The 16,939-nt window shown below is 40.3% G+C and overlaps 1 protein-coding gene across 2 annotated transcripts in view; it reads left to right on the plus strand.

The window, feature by feature from the left end:
- Positions 1–16,939, plus strand: part of c13h12orf4 (chromosome 13 C12orf4 homolog) — a 69,537-nt gene that overhangs the window by 47,209 nt on the left and 5,389 nt on the right. For both annotated transcript variants that reach the window (XM_059987482.1, XM_059987481.1), the window contains exons 12-13: positions 781–838; positions 3,231–3,298. In XM_059987482.1, the coding sequence (XP_059843465.1) occupies positions 781–838; positions 3,231–3,298 (126 nt within the window). The remainder of the gene's footprint in view (positions 1–780; positions 839–3,230; positions 3,299–16,939) is intronic.

The raw sequence follows: 16,939 nt of genomic DNA on the forward strand, positions 1-16,939 counted from the left end.
TTTAACCTGATTTTGTAGAATTGTAAGTGTCTGCTGTTGAAAATGGTTTAAGCTGCATTCTGGTAATTTCATAAATCAGTCAAACTTTACTCACATTTTTCACCCTATAAATTATGTTAAATTGTTGTCAATCCCCTCATATTCTGTACGTTAGTTATGTATTTCAGTTGGAGATTATATTTGTCATAGAATTTGTTATATCATTTTGAATTAAATTAAAATGCAACTCCAAAACTTATTTGGAGAGAAATGAAATTTAATCCTAACAAATCTGGCTTAAAATTATTTTTACAAAATTGCTGCAGCTAATGCACAGAATCAAAATTAAAGATAGCATCCTTCCAAAGCAAAGGCACCCAAATTGACAGACAAGCATATTTTCAGGCTTCTAGCTCATGATGAAAATTCACTTACACATCTTTATCTGATTGTGGATCATTTCCACAACTAACAGGGCTAAGAACAATATAGTGCAAAAGGCAAGTAAGACTACTTGATGTATTCCTGGGAAAATGGGAAAACACAATATTATTCTGGTAATTTGAACCATGGAGGATAAATGGCCAGATGCTATCTGGCACTTGAAATATATTGACATTTACAAGCACTGTGCACAGAGCCAAGTATCAGATAGTCACAGATACTGTGCAGACCTACCTGGAAAAAAAAAACTCAAATGCAAATAGAAAAGTAATCTTTAATGAAAATTTATTAATGAAACCTCTTTTGAATATTTCTGGTTACATGATAGTTTGTCCATAACGCCTCATACATTTGCAGGAGATGACAATACCTTGGTGTCTGAAAAGGGCAGAGCTTGTGTTTAAGTGTGTAAAAGGTTAGTAAGTTATTAAATTTGTCAATTAATTTTAGATACCTTCTGATTAACAATGCATTTATGTGCTTGGGAGAATCAGTGTTTAAAATGAGTGTGTATCATGGGGGTTGCATAATGTGAAGATTAAACTTAATGGTATTTTTTTTCCCTTTCCTACTGACTTCTGTTGAACACTCATGTGTTCAGTTCTCTGCTTTATCAAGCCAACTAAACACAGTGCACTATGTTTAGTTGTAATGAACAAGACAATTTAAGGGGGTGCCTATTTAAATCTTTTTTTACAGAATCAAAGGCAAATTGTAGCAGATTCTATTTATAGGAACTTCAATGGAAAACCTGCAATTCTATACTGCCTTTTAAATTCTCTGGGCATTTCAATATCCTTTATGACAAGTTAACTATTTGGGAAGAGTGGGGCTGACATGACACTGTGTTGGCAATTGCAGATTGTTTTATTTGCTGCTTTAAAATTAATACTTTAATTAAAAAGTGAAGTGTGACTTGTTACTTAAGATTCAAGTAGATTTATCATCAAAGAATGTATAAATTATACAACCTTGAGATTTTCTTACTCACAGGTAGCCACAAAGCAAGAAACTCAAAAGAATTAAATTAAAGAAAAAAAGAATAAAAATAAAAGATCAGTACTTGATGCACAAGTGAAAGAGGGAAAAAACAGATTATGTTACCAACTGAAGTGATCAACAGCATTTCCAATCAAAATTGTGCCCTCAGATCTGAACCTCAGAGGAGGCCCAAAGCCTTGCGTATCAGTTCATCATATTAGCAGGCATGGAGCACAGCAACCGGGGCAGTCTTCATAGCTTCAGTGCCAGAGGAATGACCATCGCAGAGAATGAGCAAAACGGCTCTTGTCCCAAATCTTGACACCCTGGCTTTTCAAACTGTCTGGCCGGCATTTAAATTGACCAAACAATGGAACAGCGAAAGGTCCCTGCGCCCTGGAGAGGGGAATGAAGATCGTGAAGAGAGTGCGAAATTGGCTCTCGCATCTGATCTGGGCCAGCATTTAAATTGTCTAAACAGTGAATCATATCTTGCACTAGGACCCAGGCACTGCTGCTGTGAAAGGCTCCAGGGGATCAGCAGTGCTCCAGGCCAAGACCATGCCAGCTGAAGACTCGCTGCAGGCCCAGATTTTGCCGCCCAGTGACTCACTCCAGGCCCGATTTGGAGAGTATACAAGTTGGCAGTGTTTAGAAAATGCATTCCAGCCAATCTTGGACAATACTGACTCTTTCCTCAGGAGATCAAAGTCCAAGAAGTTGGTCCCTCATGCAGTCTGACACTGAGAAGCTATGCCTGCCAGCATGGATCCCTTCGGAAAGTCTTGAATTTCTTTTATTTCCACAAGAAGCTGCATTCCCGCTTCTAATTTATACTAGAATATTTTCTAAGTTATGTTTTCACGACCCTTAATTTGATGAGATGAACCTGATCACATTTTCACTCTTTTCATTAAAATTTCAATATCAAGTTGTGTCTACCGTCCATATAAAGAACATTTCCTAATGTAACGCTCACGCTATCGGCTGATGTATGTCTAGGGGAAAAATCCGCCCACCCACCAAACCATGTCTCTTATATGCATGGATGCTGTGAAATGCACACTGGTACCAACTCGCTCACACAATATCAGACCGCACACCATGTACGGTTACAAAATACACTTTATAAATCTTACTAAAACTAGGTAATTAATAGCAGTACATTATATATGATAAAAAAGAAAGAAAAGGCACCAAAAATTATCAGAGTTCAGTCAACTTGTGCACAACTGTTGGAGCTCAACTATCGAAGTCTTTGGTCCACTATTCGATCTTCTCTGACCTCCTCGACCCGCTGCCTGAGACCAACCTCGGTGGTCGACCAGAGCGCATTCCGCACGTTTTCCTTCCTCGTGATCTCCCCCTTGACCTCCCCAAAAGGTCGCGCAACACTAGCTTACAGACCCACAAGAAAGAATAATATCTATCCCAATTGGTTAACAAATGAATACAATTCTCTTTATCAGTAGTTATAACCCAAACAAGCTGCGAGAGAAAGCACTCTCTCGCCAGTTACCACAACAAAGAAGCATTCTTACTTTAAACATAACAAGAAGCCATTTTGATTAACATACGCATTAACATAAAGAAGAAACCCCTTACACTAACCATCTGTTTCTTGGAACAGTTATGTTTTCACAGCCTTCATTTCAAATGCCTTAGTATTTTCACTCGCATCCATGGTGTTAGCTTCTTTTCTCAACATTCGTGCCATTGGTCACTGACCCATTTATGACCACACAATTCTAGTTTATGTGCATGTTCTTACAATATATGTACAGTGTATGTTAAACATGTGACGGTGTATATTATCTTTATTTTAGGTTTTATGATGGAAATGGCATCATGGGACGGAGGAACTTCTCGTACAGTCCAGTTCCTTGTACCACAGGTAGAGTACCAATTTTTTACTGTTGGAGCATTCCATTCTTTGTAAAACCTGCAGAACTTAAGAGCCAAAGTGAAGATACTACAACAGAAATTCTGGAAATATAGAAAATATTATAACTTATTTAAATTCATATCTATGGAGAGAGTTTGATTTGCGAAACATGCAGTTCAACATCTCTCTCAGATAGGTGTTTTGGCAGTGGGGTAGATAGCCATATATAGTACTCAAAGTTCTTTTTACCTGCAGATCCACATTCATGTAAAGTCAGCCACAGAAATGTGGGCTAGTTTTATCCCTATCACCCACGTTGAGAACATGTGTAGGTTTATAGCCAGAGTCAGAATTCTTGTGTGTTTCATCTTGTTTTGACAAGTCAAAATCTACATTGATGTTACCATACAATGTTCAGTTATTGGAGTCATGGTAGTATCCGTGGTTTCTGCTGTCCTAGGAGGACCAAACAATTATTCCTCAAGAATGATGAAGACTTAATAAAAACATCTAGTATTGGCGTTCTCCTGTCAATAAGTATAAGAACTTCAGAATTTAATTTGAAAACTATATTATAAAAATGATGAGGTTAATTTTTTTCAGCTTACTGGCACTGTAGCTCTTTTGACAATAACCGCATCTTCATCGCAAAATTACTATTAAGTCCATTTATTATCAAAGAATGTATCAATTATACAACTTGAGATTTGTTTGCTTACAGGTAGCCACAAAGCAAGAAACCCAAAAGAACCCAATTAAAGAAATGAAATAAATAAAAGACTAACACCCGATGCACAAGAGAGAGAGAGAAAAAAAAACACAAATCATGCGAGCAATTAAAGCGAGTACGATAAACCAAATTCAGATGACTCTGGCTGAAAAATGTGGATACCGAGAATAGGTTCTTTCATGCCTTAGTTCTTTATTAAACTGGAAGAAATATGATTTTACCAAGTAAACCTCTTAACTGAAGATCCAAGTCTAACCTCAGTGACTGGTTTGGTTTCTGATACTCAAATTGGATAGTTACAAACTCCTCCCATGCTCATTGGGTTGGAAATGTCAGCATTCTCAGTTAGTCAAGTGAAATGCATTAACTACTTGCAAAAAAAAGTCTGTAATACTTAGTAGTCAACAAGGAGGGTATGCCAGCAGAGCACATGATAGGGTAGCAAGACCCACCAGTCTATTTTGTAGAAGAGAACCTCTTAAAATGTGTAATAAGCAGAAATTGGGAGGAATCTAATCTCATTGGAGTCCAGACCAAAGCAGCGTTAAAAGCCTAGAGGTCAGCCATTGCAGAAAAAAAGGACATAATAGGTATTTAAAATGGCTGACATTATCAAAGTGGTAGTGGCTCCCCATGCAGCTCCCCAAAATCTCTTTATCACCTCTACACCTTCTGGTGCCATAAAAGTAACTTGAAATCTTGCCTTCTCAGACCTGGTCATTTGAATAAAGCGTTCATGGTGAAAGCTCTGTCCATTTGGATTTTAAAATTGCACAAGAACTCTAGTATTACATAGGTCTCTGATTTTCCTGAAGCTCCTTTTTGATTGAATGGATAGCTGGGCCTGTAATATTAAACATTCAGTAAAAAATTTAAACCCTTAGTCATCCCCACTTGGCCACTCATAAGTATACAATTGCCAAAGTAATTTTGGACAAGTTTTGAGTAATGACGAATTCACTTGTAGTTGGATTACATACTCAATTACTCATGTACGGGATGCATTTTTGAACAATTAATGCCACAAAAACAAGTGTGGAGGTCTTCTGAACTAGTCTAGAATTACTTCCAGTTGCGCAGAATGTAAGTATATTGAGTAATATGTTTGGAAACTATGTTGAAGAGGAAAGTGTGAAGATAATTCAAGAACTTCATTCATGAGCAATGTTTGGCTGCAGTGTGTATCATTAATAAAATTCATCGCAGTTACTTGCCCAGACTCTGAGACTCTCAAACCTCTGCCATCAAGAAGTATAAGGGTACCAGGTGCACTTTGATGGCTGTAGACTCCCCTCCAAAGGCTGCATAGCCTGACTTGTAAATTTTTCATTGTTCCTTTTCTGCTGTTGTATCTAAATTCTGGAATACTCTACCTAGCAGAACTGTAGGAATACCTTCACCAAAACAGGTTTAAGAAGACAGTATGCCAATACTTGTTGGCAGTTTGGGTTGTCAATAAATAAAATAAATAAACAGATTCTTAGGTACAGCACTGAGATCCCTTTATCAGAAATGCAAATTGTTGGCTAAGAAACAAAGTGAATGGTGATTCAAATGGATGTTGAGGGCCCATGGCAATACTTGAAAGACAGTGTGTACTTCTGGTGCCTTGATGATCAAAGATAAAATACCATAAGATGTCGAAGCATAATTAGGCCATTCAGCCCATTGAGTCTGCTCCACCATTCCATCATGGCTGATTCCAGACCCCACTCAACCCTGTACACCTGCTTTCTCACCATTACCTTTGATGTCCTGACCAATTAGAAACTATCAATTTTCACTTTAAATATACCCACAGTCTTGGCCTTCACAGCTGCCTATGGCAGAGCATTCCACAGATTCACTACTCTCAGACTAAAAAAAATTCCTCCTTAACTCTGTTCTAAAGGATTGCCCCTCAATTTTGAGGTTGTGCCCTCTAGTTTTGGACACCCTCATCATAGGAAACATCCTCTCCACATCCACCTTATCTAGTCCTTTCAACATTTGGTAGGTTTCAATGAGATCCCCCTGCATTCTTCTAAATTCCAGTGAGTACAGGCCCAAAGCTGTCAAATGCTCCTCTTATGTTAGCCCCTTCATTTTTTGTCATTCCTTTTTTCACAATTCTACCATTCACCTTTTTCTTTTTTGAATTTTAAACGACTTTCTCTAACTTAATCTACACCATTTTTACTCCACTTACATTTTTTTCTTTCATCTAAAGAGCAGCATGTATATCATTTATTCATTGCTTCTAGGTCACACAATTCTGAACCCATGATCTGCTTTCTTCAAATTGAGTCTTGGCTAAAAGCTAAGTCTTAAGATTATTATGGTAGCTTCTGAAATACTATCAACAGTTTATATTTCCAATAGAGGAAAGTCAGTGCTGTACCTAAGAATATATTTTTTATTTATTGACAACCCTAATTGCCATAATGTATTGGCATGCTGCCTTCTTGAACCTGTTTTGGTTAATAGTTCTGCTGGGTAGAGTATTCCAGAATTTAGATATAGCGGCAAAAAAGGAACAATGAGAAATTTATAAGTCAGGACTGTGTTGACCTTGGAGGGGAGTCTGCAACTGTTGAAGAGCAGCCAGTGGCCTTATCCTTCCTGATGGCAGACATTTGGGAGGAGCTGTCTCAGTAGTCGGGCAACAAACTGCAATGATACACACTGCAGCCAAACATTGCTCATGCATGAAGTTGTTGAATTATCTTTACACTTCCCTCTTCAACATATCATGCTATCTTGTTGAGGGCTCTGTCTTAATTTATTTCATTTGTAGCAAAGTATAAGGGTATTAAAATGGTGTTCCAGGTCCTTGTTGTTAAATGTACTGAGACAGAATAAGGTAATAAAAAAAAAATTCTAAAATAAGAGACTAGGTAATTTGCAGTAAACACAAAATTATACCTATAGAAACAATTTTTCATTCTGGAAGACTGAGCTTAAATATTGACATAAGTTTATAAATGCTGGAATTATTCAGCTAGTCAGGCAACATCTGTGGAGAAAAAAAGAGTAAACATTTCAGGACCAGAATTATTTGGCGCTATTGAACATCTGTCCTTTGCATACTAAAGACTTATTCAGGAAATTGATGAAAGTTGGGATAAACTTGAGCTGATTCTGGGTGATTTGGTAGGAGAGTACCCAGGAGTGGGAAGGAATGTCATTTATTGGAATCATATCAGGATCAGTAGATCTATGAAGTGACTGATCTTGGGGTCATTTGTAACTTAGTAGTTACCAGAACTGCAACCAGTGGTTGGTTGGAAGGATGAGTGCAGTGGTGATTGGTGGAGCATTATTCAATAGATCAGCCTGTGATGGGTTTGTAAGGATCCAGAGTATGAGAGCAGGACTGTAGGTTACTTCATGGAAAATGAGGGGAAGAAGGGTAATGGGAGGTGGAATCATAGTAGACTAAGTAAATACCTTCCTTGACGGGGTTGTATCTGAGATGTGAACCCAGTACTGGCCATGGCATAATCTACTAAATCTTTAAATTGTGGTTTAGAATAACTAACGCAATTTACCCTTTTCAATGGAGATAGCTACTTCAGAGTTACCTTTCATCTTTGTAATCTATTTGCTGTTCAGTAATGTTATCAGTTCATGCCCATTGCCACTGTCTCGGGGTGTGTATTTTTACTGTACTGTGAAGAAAGATTGTTAAGAAAGTTAAGCTTTGGTATGTAACCCCCTCGGTCGCCTCAGGCTCGCTCAGCTCGTTCTCGTCTAGGGGGAGCAGCCGTCGGCCCCGCCAAACTGGGTAATCAGCTGGTGTGGATGCTGTGTGATGTCCCCGCCTCGCCCAAAAACAGACAGTACACCATATGCGATTAAATGAGTACAATTTATAAAGGTTACTATAACTAAGTGATTAATAACGATACAGTATATATGAAGAAAAAAATAAAGAAAAGGCGCCAAACTTATCAAAGTCCAAACCACTTCGTGCACAACCATTGGAGCTCAATTACTGAAGTCTTCTGGCCACCATTCGATCCCATCCGAACTCCTCGACTCGCAGCTTAGGACCATCCGAAGTGGTCAACCAAGCACATCTAGCTTCATCCCCTCTCCTTGGAGTACCTCCTGGCCTCGGACCCCTGCTTGGAGTCCGTTCCTTGCCCAGCTTACAGCATTGCGTCCTCTCTCTCTCAACCCCTCGCGCCGATCTCCCCAAAAGCCCGCCAAAAATAGCTTACAGATTCAGAAGAAAGAACAACATTAATCCCAATTGGTTTACAAAGGAATACAATTCTCGTTATCAGTAAATTTTAACCCCAACAAGCTTCCAGCACTCTCTCGCAATAAAGAAGCATTCCTGCTTTTAACAAAACAAAGAAACCATTTTGATTACATACACAGTAACAAAGAGAAAAGAAGAAACCCCCTTTACACTCTCCCCCCACCAAATAAAAGTCATGTCCTCATGACTATTAAATAACTCGCCACCTTTCCTGCCAACACACCATAACCCAAGCACAAACAGTGACATCTCCTCCCCACACAGTAAACCTCACGCCCTGTTCCTCAGGCGCTACATAGGCCAACTATCTGGGAGTTCCCTAACCCTTCTGAGACCTCTGTACCCCCTCACCTAAACCCTTCAGGCTCAGACACAACTGCGGATACCTCGGGCCCGCTACCAACTCCTCTCTCAACCTCTCATTCATGCCCCACACTGCACACAGCTAACCCCCCCCCACTACACCTGACTCAATGGGAGAAGGGCCAAAGGTCTCTTCCTCAATCAAGGGAAAGTCAGCAAAAGGCAGCATGTACCACACATCCAGCACATTATCCATCGAATCTGTATTCTTCCTCATTTCTGCAATCAGTAACTGCTGTTTGATCTTCTCCAACCGGAAACACGTGGCCTGCACTGTTCCTGCAATCTCTTCAGCCTCCTGCAATTGAGATATCAGCTTCTTCTCTGGCCCCTGCAACTCTGTCCACAGGCTCAGCAGCTCTGACTCACGCATCCTGGCCATCTCAATCTGGGACGGAGTTACTACAACAGCTTCTTCCACCCTGACCTGAAAAGCAGCAGTTACAGTTTGGTCAGCCTCCAGTTCAGTATTCACTTCACTTCTCTCCAGTTTTTTCTTCCTCATGACTTCTTCCAGATCAACTTTCAGGTTTTGCACTTCATTTGAACTGTCGATGGTCATCTTCAGGTTCCCTTCAAGCTTCCGCTTCCTTCTTCTGAGATTTGTCTGTAATTTCTTCACCTCCGTAAACTCCACTCTCCAGGTTCTCAGTTTGCTGTTGCCCTCAGTCAGACAACTTTCTTCGTTCTCTCCAACTTGTAAGTCTTCCAAATGGTTCCAGATCACTTTCTCCAGTCTCTCCATCTTCATTTCAAACTTGATTCCGTAGAGACAGTCACTCATGAGCTGCGACCTTCGCCAGCCCTGGCACGTGTCCAGAAAACACTTTAACTCTTAGTTCTCAGCCGCTCCTGCAACGACCTCACTTCATATTCTCCTGAGGCAAATCCAAATACCAAGAGATCATCCACATATGCCAAAACTGCAAACGCCTCCACATCCCCCATGGTCTTCCACATGCCCCGCGGGAAGGTTGCAAGGGCTCCGGATATGCCCTGTGGCATCTTTTCGGACCGGAAGACTCCTAGGGAACTTATAACGGCTGTCTTCTCCTTGTCGGCCTCACTCATCGGGATCTGGCAACATCCACTCCTCAGATCCAGCACCTTAAACCACTTCGCACCACTCAGACAGGCCATCGCCTCTTTGGCCCTCAGGGCCATATTCTGGTCACTGACAGTGCGCCTCTTCAGCGCAATATAATCCACACACACGCTGCCTACGTCTTCCACGGCTTCAGGGGCCAGTCGCCTCAACCTCTCTCTCACCGAGGTGTCTTCAGCAGTCAACTCCCCTCCCTTGTGGTATTTTGCAGCATCCACAAAGAGGGTCTCACCCTCAGATACTTCCCCCAGGCCATAGCACCACCGGCTCTTGTTTGAATTCGGTATCGGCCCAATGCTGCTACACACGTCTGCACAAGCAGCTCGAAACTCTGGGTGCATCGACAATGCCTCCAAACAGCTCTCACCCGCCTCCTCCGGGCAGGTCCCCCAAGCACGCCAGCAGGATATTGGTTCTCTCCAGAACTGAAACGCTGCCCGTCTCAACAGTGTCCGGACACATCAGTATTAACGATTCACAAACCTCAGTCACCTCCACATTTGCCTCTAAGAACTCCATTTTCACTGACCAACAACCGTCGTCTGGATAATCACCGGCACTGGTACCCCAAATCTCCAGTGTCCTCAATGTCGTCAAGGGTAAATGCTTCCAATAACGGTTATCAAACAAACTGTACAGCAACTTAACTGGCGCCCCGGTGCCAAGGATGGCTTTAACTTGACTTCCATCCATCCGTAACAACACCTGTGCGCGTGGTCCCTCTAAGCCTTCAGGAATAGGGTCTGCTGCTTTCGGTACATTGCTGGGAACGTGCTCCCCCAGAGACCCCAAGCAGTTCCCCCACTGGGCCTCCTCTAAGTTTCTCAACACCTCTCGGATCAACGGAACAACTGATCCCCTTGACAGATCCCCTTGGCACCGCAAGCAATTTATCTGCCCCCCTAGCCAAAAGGGATACCCTAAAAACTTTCCACCAATCTCCTGCCACAGATATGATGAGCCCCCCAGCTGCGGCATTTGACTTCCAGTCGAACCACACACATTTTCCCACACTTTCCCAGAACTGGCAGCTGTCACTTCGAGGTAATTGCGCCCAACAGTTCTAACAACGGCAACAGCCCGCCTACTCAAATTTTCAACCAGACCCTGTCGCTTTCCCTCAGCCAAACACTGCCACTCACCCAACAACTGAGAGGTCTGCTCCGCCCACGCCTCCGCCCCTTTAGGGCTGGACATTATTCCAACAACTGGGCGGAGCCTACCACTGCTGAAATATCCCAACCTGTCACTCCTCTCTCTCCAAACAGTACGGGCAACCCATGGTCCCACCACCATTTCGTCAGCGCTAGTCAGAACTCAAACAACGTCCTCCGGGCTACCAACAGCAGCCAACTCACCCAACACACATGCAGTGATAACCAGCAATCGCACACCCACAAAGGCACACCAGCTCTTCACCACAGACATAATTTAAAGAAGGTGATCACACAGCTTCCACAGAAATCAATCCCGGACGAGCCCCCACAATGTAACCCCCTGGGTCGCCTCAGGCTGGCTCAGCTTGTTCTCGTCTAGGGGGCGCAGCCTTCAGCCCCTCCAAACTGGGTAATCAGCTGGTGTGGATGCTGTGTGATGTCCCTGCCTCGCCCAAAAACAGACAGTACACCATATGTGATTAAATGAGTACAATTTAAAGGTTACTATAGCTAAGTGATTAATAACAATACAGTATACATGAAGAAAAAAATAAAGAAAAGGCGCCAAACTTATCAAAGTCCAAACTACTTCGTGCACAACCATTGGAGCTCAATTACTGAAGTCTTCTGGCCACCATTCGATCCCCTCTGAACTCCTCGACTCACAGCTTAGGACCATCCAAAGTGGTCAACCAAGCACATCTAGCTTCATTTCCTCTCCTCGGAGTACCTCCTGGCCTTGGACCCCCACTTGGGGTCCATTCCTCGCCCAGCTTACAGCATCGCGTCCTCTCTCTCTCAACCCCTCATGCCGATCTCCCCAAAAGCCCGCCAACAATAGCTTACAGACTCAGAAGAAAGAACAACATTAATCCCAATTGGTTTACAAAGGAATACAATTCTCGTTATCGGTAAATTTTAACCCCAACAAGCTTCCAGCACTCTCTCGCAATAAAGAAGCATTCCTGCTTTTAACAAAACAAAGAAACTATGTTGATTACATACACAGTAACAAAGAAAAAAGAAGAAGCCCCCTTTACAAGTAGAATCTGTAAGTTTAAATTCAGTGAAAAGACTCTTCTATTTGACTCCTGATTTGTTAAAAATTCCTGGAGAGGTAAAGGTTCACAGCACATAATTGGGAGCAAGGTCCATCTATAAGAATGATGTGATTCTCTGAACACCATGAAAATATCTAGTTAAGATAAAAGGGAATGAATACTTCAAGAAGATCACACACTCTCTAAGGCTATTGATTACTGCAGAAGTTAACTCCAAACGTTTTAGTTGAAATGTTTTTGGTTCTCCAGACAATGGGATATGTATTTATATTTAAAGTGCAACAGACTTATTTGGAAATTGCTTCTAACTTACCCACATATCAAACATTTTGAATAAATAATATTTCCCAGTTTAAATAAAGTCCTGGTTTGAAGTCTTAAACACAAGAAATTCCACAGATGTTGTAAGTCCAAAGCAGCACACACAAAATGCTGGAGGAATTCAGCAGGTCAGGCAGCATCTATGGAAATGAACAGTCAACATTTCAGGCTGGGACTCTTCTTCATAAACATTGACTGCTTGTTCATTTCCACGGATGCTGCTTGACCTGCTGAGTTCCTCCATCATTTTGTGTGTATTGCTGGTGTAAAATTGGTTTGGTCATTAAAATCACAATGTAATTGATGCTGATTTATAATAAACACAAAATTATATTGGTCCACAATGGCCCTATTATCAGTAGATGAAGTGATTCATAACAACATAAAATGTCAAATCCTTTGCAGCCAAATTGAATTGGTGATTAATTGAGTAACATGGTACTATCAATGGATAGATCCTACATAAGGATGAATATTTGAACAATTCTGCAGTTAAGGGAGCCAGACTTGGGGAATTTCATTATTATGTCAAGGGGATATTTAGTCAGCTTAGGTCCCTGGCTCTGTTGCATCCTTGATCTCAACCAAGCAGCCACTTCTGCTAAACACAGAACAACTAGAACTGGGTAGGGTTGCTGCAGCCAGTATACAACTACCAAGGTCTTTTCCCCACCTTCACCACAATACCTCAGTGTGCATAGCATTATGACCTAAAAAACAGTATGCTGTAAGTTAATGTACTTGGTTTGTAGCATAGATTCTAAAATTATATCTCTATGCACTTTTTACCTCACTTATAATTTCCAATTGTTTAATCACAAATATGTCAAACAGTTAATGTTCATTATAATTAGTGGAAAAAATACATTATAGCAGAAAATTGACCACTGAGCATAGTTTATAGACCGTTATTTGTAGGATAATTTGTTTAAACATATTAACTTGTCTAAATAGCAGACAAACGAATGTCATTCCAATTAATACTTATACAGAATAATTTCACAATTTATGTTTTAGTGCTGTTTAAATCAGCACAATTGCTAACATCACTGGGAAAATATAACTAAGTAATCAATGCTTGGAACAGTGGAGTTCAGGGTAGAGCCATTATTGGTTGAACTGACACCCAGAGCTTTTCATGTGTATTAATTAAGGTAGCTGATGGTCAGAGTTAGCCATGTTCATATCTTGGAGTAATACAAAAGAAAATCATTCAATTGTAGGTGAAGTTATTCTTTTAAAGAATGATCCAGCTAGTCTCATTGCACTCTGCATATCTAGGAAATATTTTCTCCAGTTATTAATGCTGTTCCCTTTCGAAGACTGTTACTGAACTTATCCTATCCTACTATCCTAAAACCAAAACACCCATGTAGAAAAGTTTTGTTTGTAATTGTGACAGGTTGTTCACCATAACTCCATGTCATCTACTGTTGACTCTTAGACTATCTAAATTTTCATATTCATGATTTTAAACATTTCTGTCAACTCCTGTCTGCACACAACTAATCCTTCCTTTGGGAATCATACTAGAACATCTCTTTTACACAATCTACTAAATTGTGGTGCTAGAAGTGGACAGAGCTGAATGAACGTTGTGTCATAGTCATCAGTTTCATTTTTTTATGGAAATTGAATAAAGGCAGAGGAGAGGAATACAGAAAACAATAGTGAAGCTGTGAGATTCAGAATACTGCAATGCTGAAAATCTGAAATAAAAGAGAATGCTGAAAACGCTCATGGGTGTCATCTGTAGAGATAAAAAAAATGCTATAAAAGCATAACTTTCAACCAAACTGGCTAGTTTGCTTCAAATGGATAAGCTAGTTATCTGAATTTGTTGAATTCATTGTTCCTGGATGGAAGATAAGGTGCCAGATGTCAAGGTACATTTGATTTCATTGGAAAATTGTAGAGGTCAGAGTAGGAATGAAATACTGTGGCAAGTTAAGGTGATAGATGGTTGGGAGCTGTTGGTTAAGTGGAAGTGTTCAGCAAAGTGGTCACCTACTCTGTGTTTGATTTTCCCAATGTAGTAGAGACCACATCATCAGCACTGAATTCCATACACTAAGTTGAAGAAATGCTGCTGAATTGCTATTCCACATTCAATGGATCATTCTCTGTACTTACTGCCACCTTCAACAAGATGTCATTACCAGACACACCATCTCATCTCCCCTTTCAGCATCCTGAAGTGACAGTTCCCTTGATTACTCCCCAGTTTACTCTTCGATCTCTACCAATATTCATTCTTTCTCTTGTGGCAACCTTTCATGCAAATATAGTTGTTTTTTTTATCCCTCTCCTATCAACACTCCAGGGTCCACTTAGTCATTCCAGAGATATTATGAATTAAGTGGAATACTGTCCACTTAAGTTATTCCCAATAGCAGAAGTAATCCAGAGATGATAATAACCTTTTGAAATTTTGGCTTTTTAATTTCTTCACTTGAACTTTAAGCAATGGATGATCTGGTGTCGCTAAGTGCTCTGGCAATATCGGATCCTAAGTGTAGAAGAAAGACAGACTCTGATGTAGAGACAATGACTAGAGTTTATTCATAATAATTCAAAAAGAGCATCGGTGGTTCAGACGAGCAACGCCACAAGAAAAGGTCACAAAACTAAGATCCCGTGATTAGTGCTAATCAGGCATCTGCTTAAATAATACAAATACATGGAATCCCCAAGCCTATCAATTTAAACTCAACAAGCTCTAACAGAAAGCACCAGGAGACCGAGTTGCTTAAGAAAAACACTAGGAACTCTAAATAATTAATGTCTCTCACTAAGTAACAATTAACCGACTCAGGTGCTCTAAGTACATAGGAGCTCAACGCTCTGGGGTCCCACACAGGACTGAAGACTTCATTACATCTGGATGATGTCTCATTATTCCCTGTACACCCCCGTCATCTCCCTTCTCATATGATATTCTCCACCTTCTCTTATCCTAGCACACATAATGCAACCTACCCCACTATTCTCATGATGATGATCACAAAAACTGGCTTCTTACTTACGATCATCAAATCCACAATTACTACATTTGAATCCTTTGCAATGTTTTATGTGCAGTTCTTGCCAATATTCACAATATCTCGAAGGACCCAAACTCATAGGGGATTCCTTGATTGCTTGCATTTTCCAAACTTTGCAGATTGTTACCATTTGCTCTATGGATCTCAATTTACTTGTGATGATTTTCTGAATCCTGGCAGACATAAAACTTTTACCTACTATTATGCCCTGTAGTGTCTCCAGTCGCTCAGTAACCCTCAAGCTTCAAGAAAGTGGAGTGCTTCCTGTGGACATGAACTATAGAGATATATGGAGCATTATGAAATTCTCTTATGTAGCAGTAATTGCAGAATACAGGTTGTAGCTCTATTTTGATTGGGCTATAATGGTTATATTAGTGAACCAGTAATTCAGGAGCCTGACATAATCCAAATTAAACAATGGTGAGTAGCTTAAATTCTTCTGCTTTGCTGCTCCATCGACCCAGGTTCAATTCTGACCTTGCACTGTCTGTGTGGAATTTACGATTTTGTTTTGGTGTGACAGCTTTCTCCCACATCCCTAAGCTTTGCTGCTATATTGGCATTGGAGCCAATAAGTTTTTACTTTCATTAAAGTTTTTACTTTAATGAAAGGAAAGCCTAGAATAAATGCTGGTATCAATAAAGGAAGACATGAAAAATTATGTTGGAAAAACTCCTTTATGAAAGGAAACTGGCTTCCATAAAGATGGCCTCTTATAATGTGAGACTCATTGCAACTCATAATTGTCCTCTGAAATAGCCTAGATAGCTGTTCAATTCATGGAATAATTAATGCTAACCTAACAGCAACACTTTTTTTTCTCATGAATAAGTTTTTTATAAAAAGGTCATATATTTGTATTGTTTGATCTACTCACCAGACTTTCATCCCTTGAAGTGAACTAATCAAAAGTTAATTTTTTTAAGTTTACAAAGAAACACTGAAATGCTAAAGACACAGTTTAAATTTTAGATCTCTAAATACTTAAACCTGTATGTTTGCTTTAGAATCATGTTCTGCAGCTCCATTCCTTTATAAAAGGATATGAGGACTGTCTTTCTCCTCTCCTATGAATTCTTGCCTTCACCCATGGAATATATTCTGTAATGATGCATCTGTTCACATGTTAAATCTTCCATGGATTAAGATCCCATGTTTAACCATTGTTAATTTATTTTAATACATGTGTTTTATATATTTGCCAAGAAACATGTAACATAAGTTAATTAATATCTTTGGGAGCTAGGATCTGCAAACTGGATATTTTTAGATTTATTATTCCAAGGTCATGACCCACTGTAGAGAAGCTTTGGACTCCTTGGCCTCGGTATCAGTTCCTGCACCGGTACCTATCAATCATGGCTCTGCAGTTGGTGTTGCTGCCTCATAGTTCAGGGACCCAGGTTTGATCCTGACTTTGGATGTCATCTGTACAGAGTTTGCACATTCACCTAAAACTATATGGGTTCTTTCTGTGTAGTCTGGTTTCCTCCCACATTCCCAAGTCTTGCTGTTGTTTGAATTGGCAAATGTAAATCACCTCTTGGTGTAGGTTATTGGTTTAAAAAAAAAGAAACCAAGGGGATTTGTTGGGCATGGGAACAGTATGGACCCAA

The sequence above is a fragment of the Hypanus sabinus genome, chromosome 13 (genome assembly GCF_030144855.1).
Source record: "Hypanus sabinus isolate sHypSab1 chromosome 13, sHypSab1.hap1, whole genome shotgun sequence".
NCBI classification, from domain to species: domain Eukaryota; kingdom Metazoa; phylum Chordata; class Chondrichthyes; order Myliobatiformes; family Dasyatidae; genus Hypanus; species Hypanus sabinus.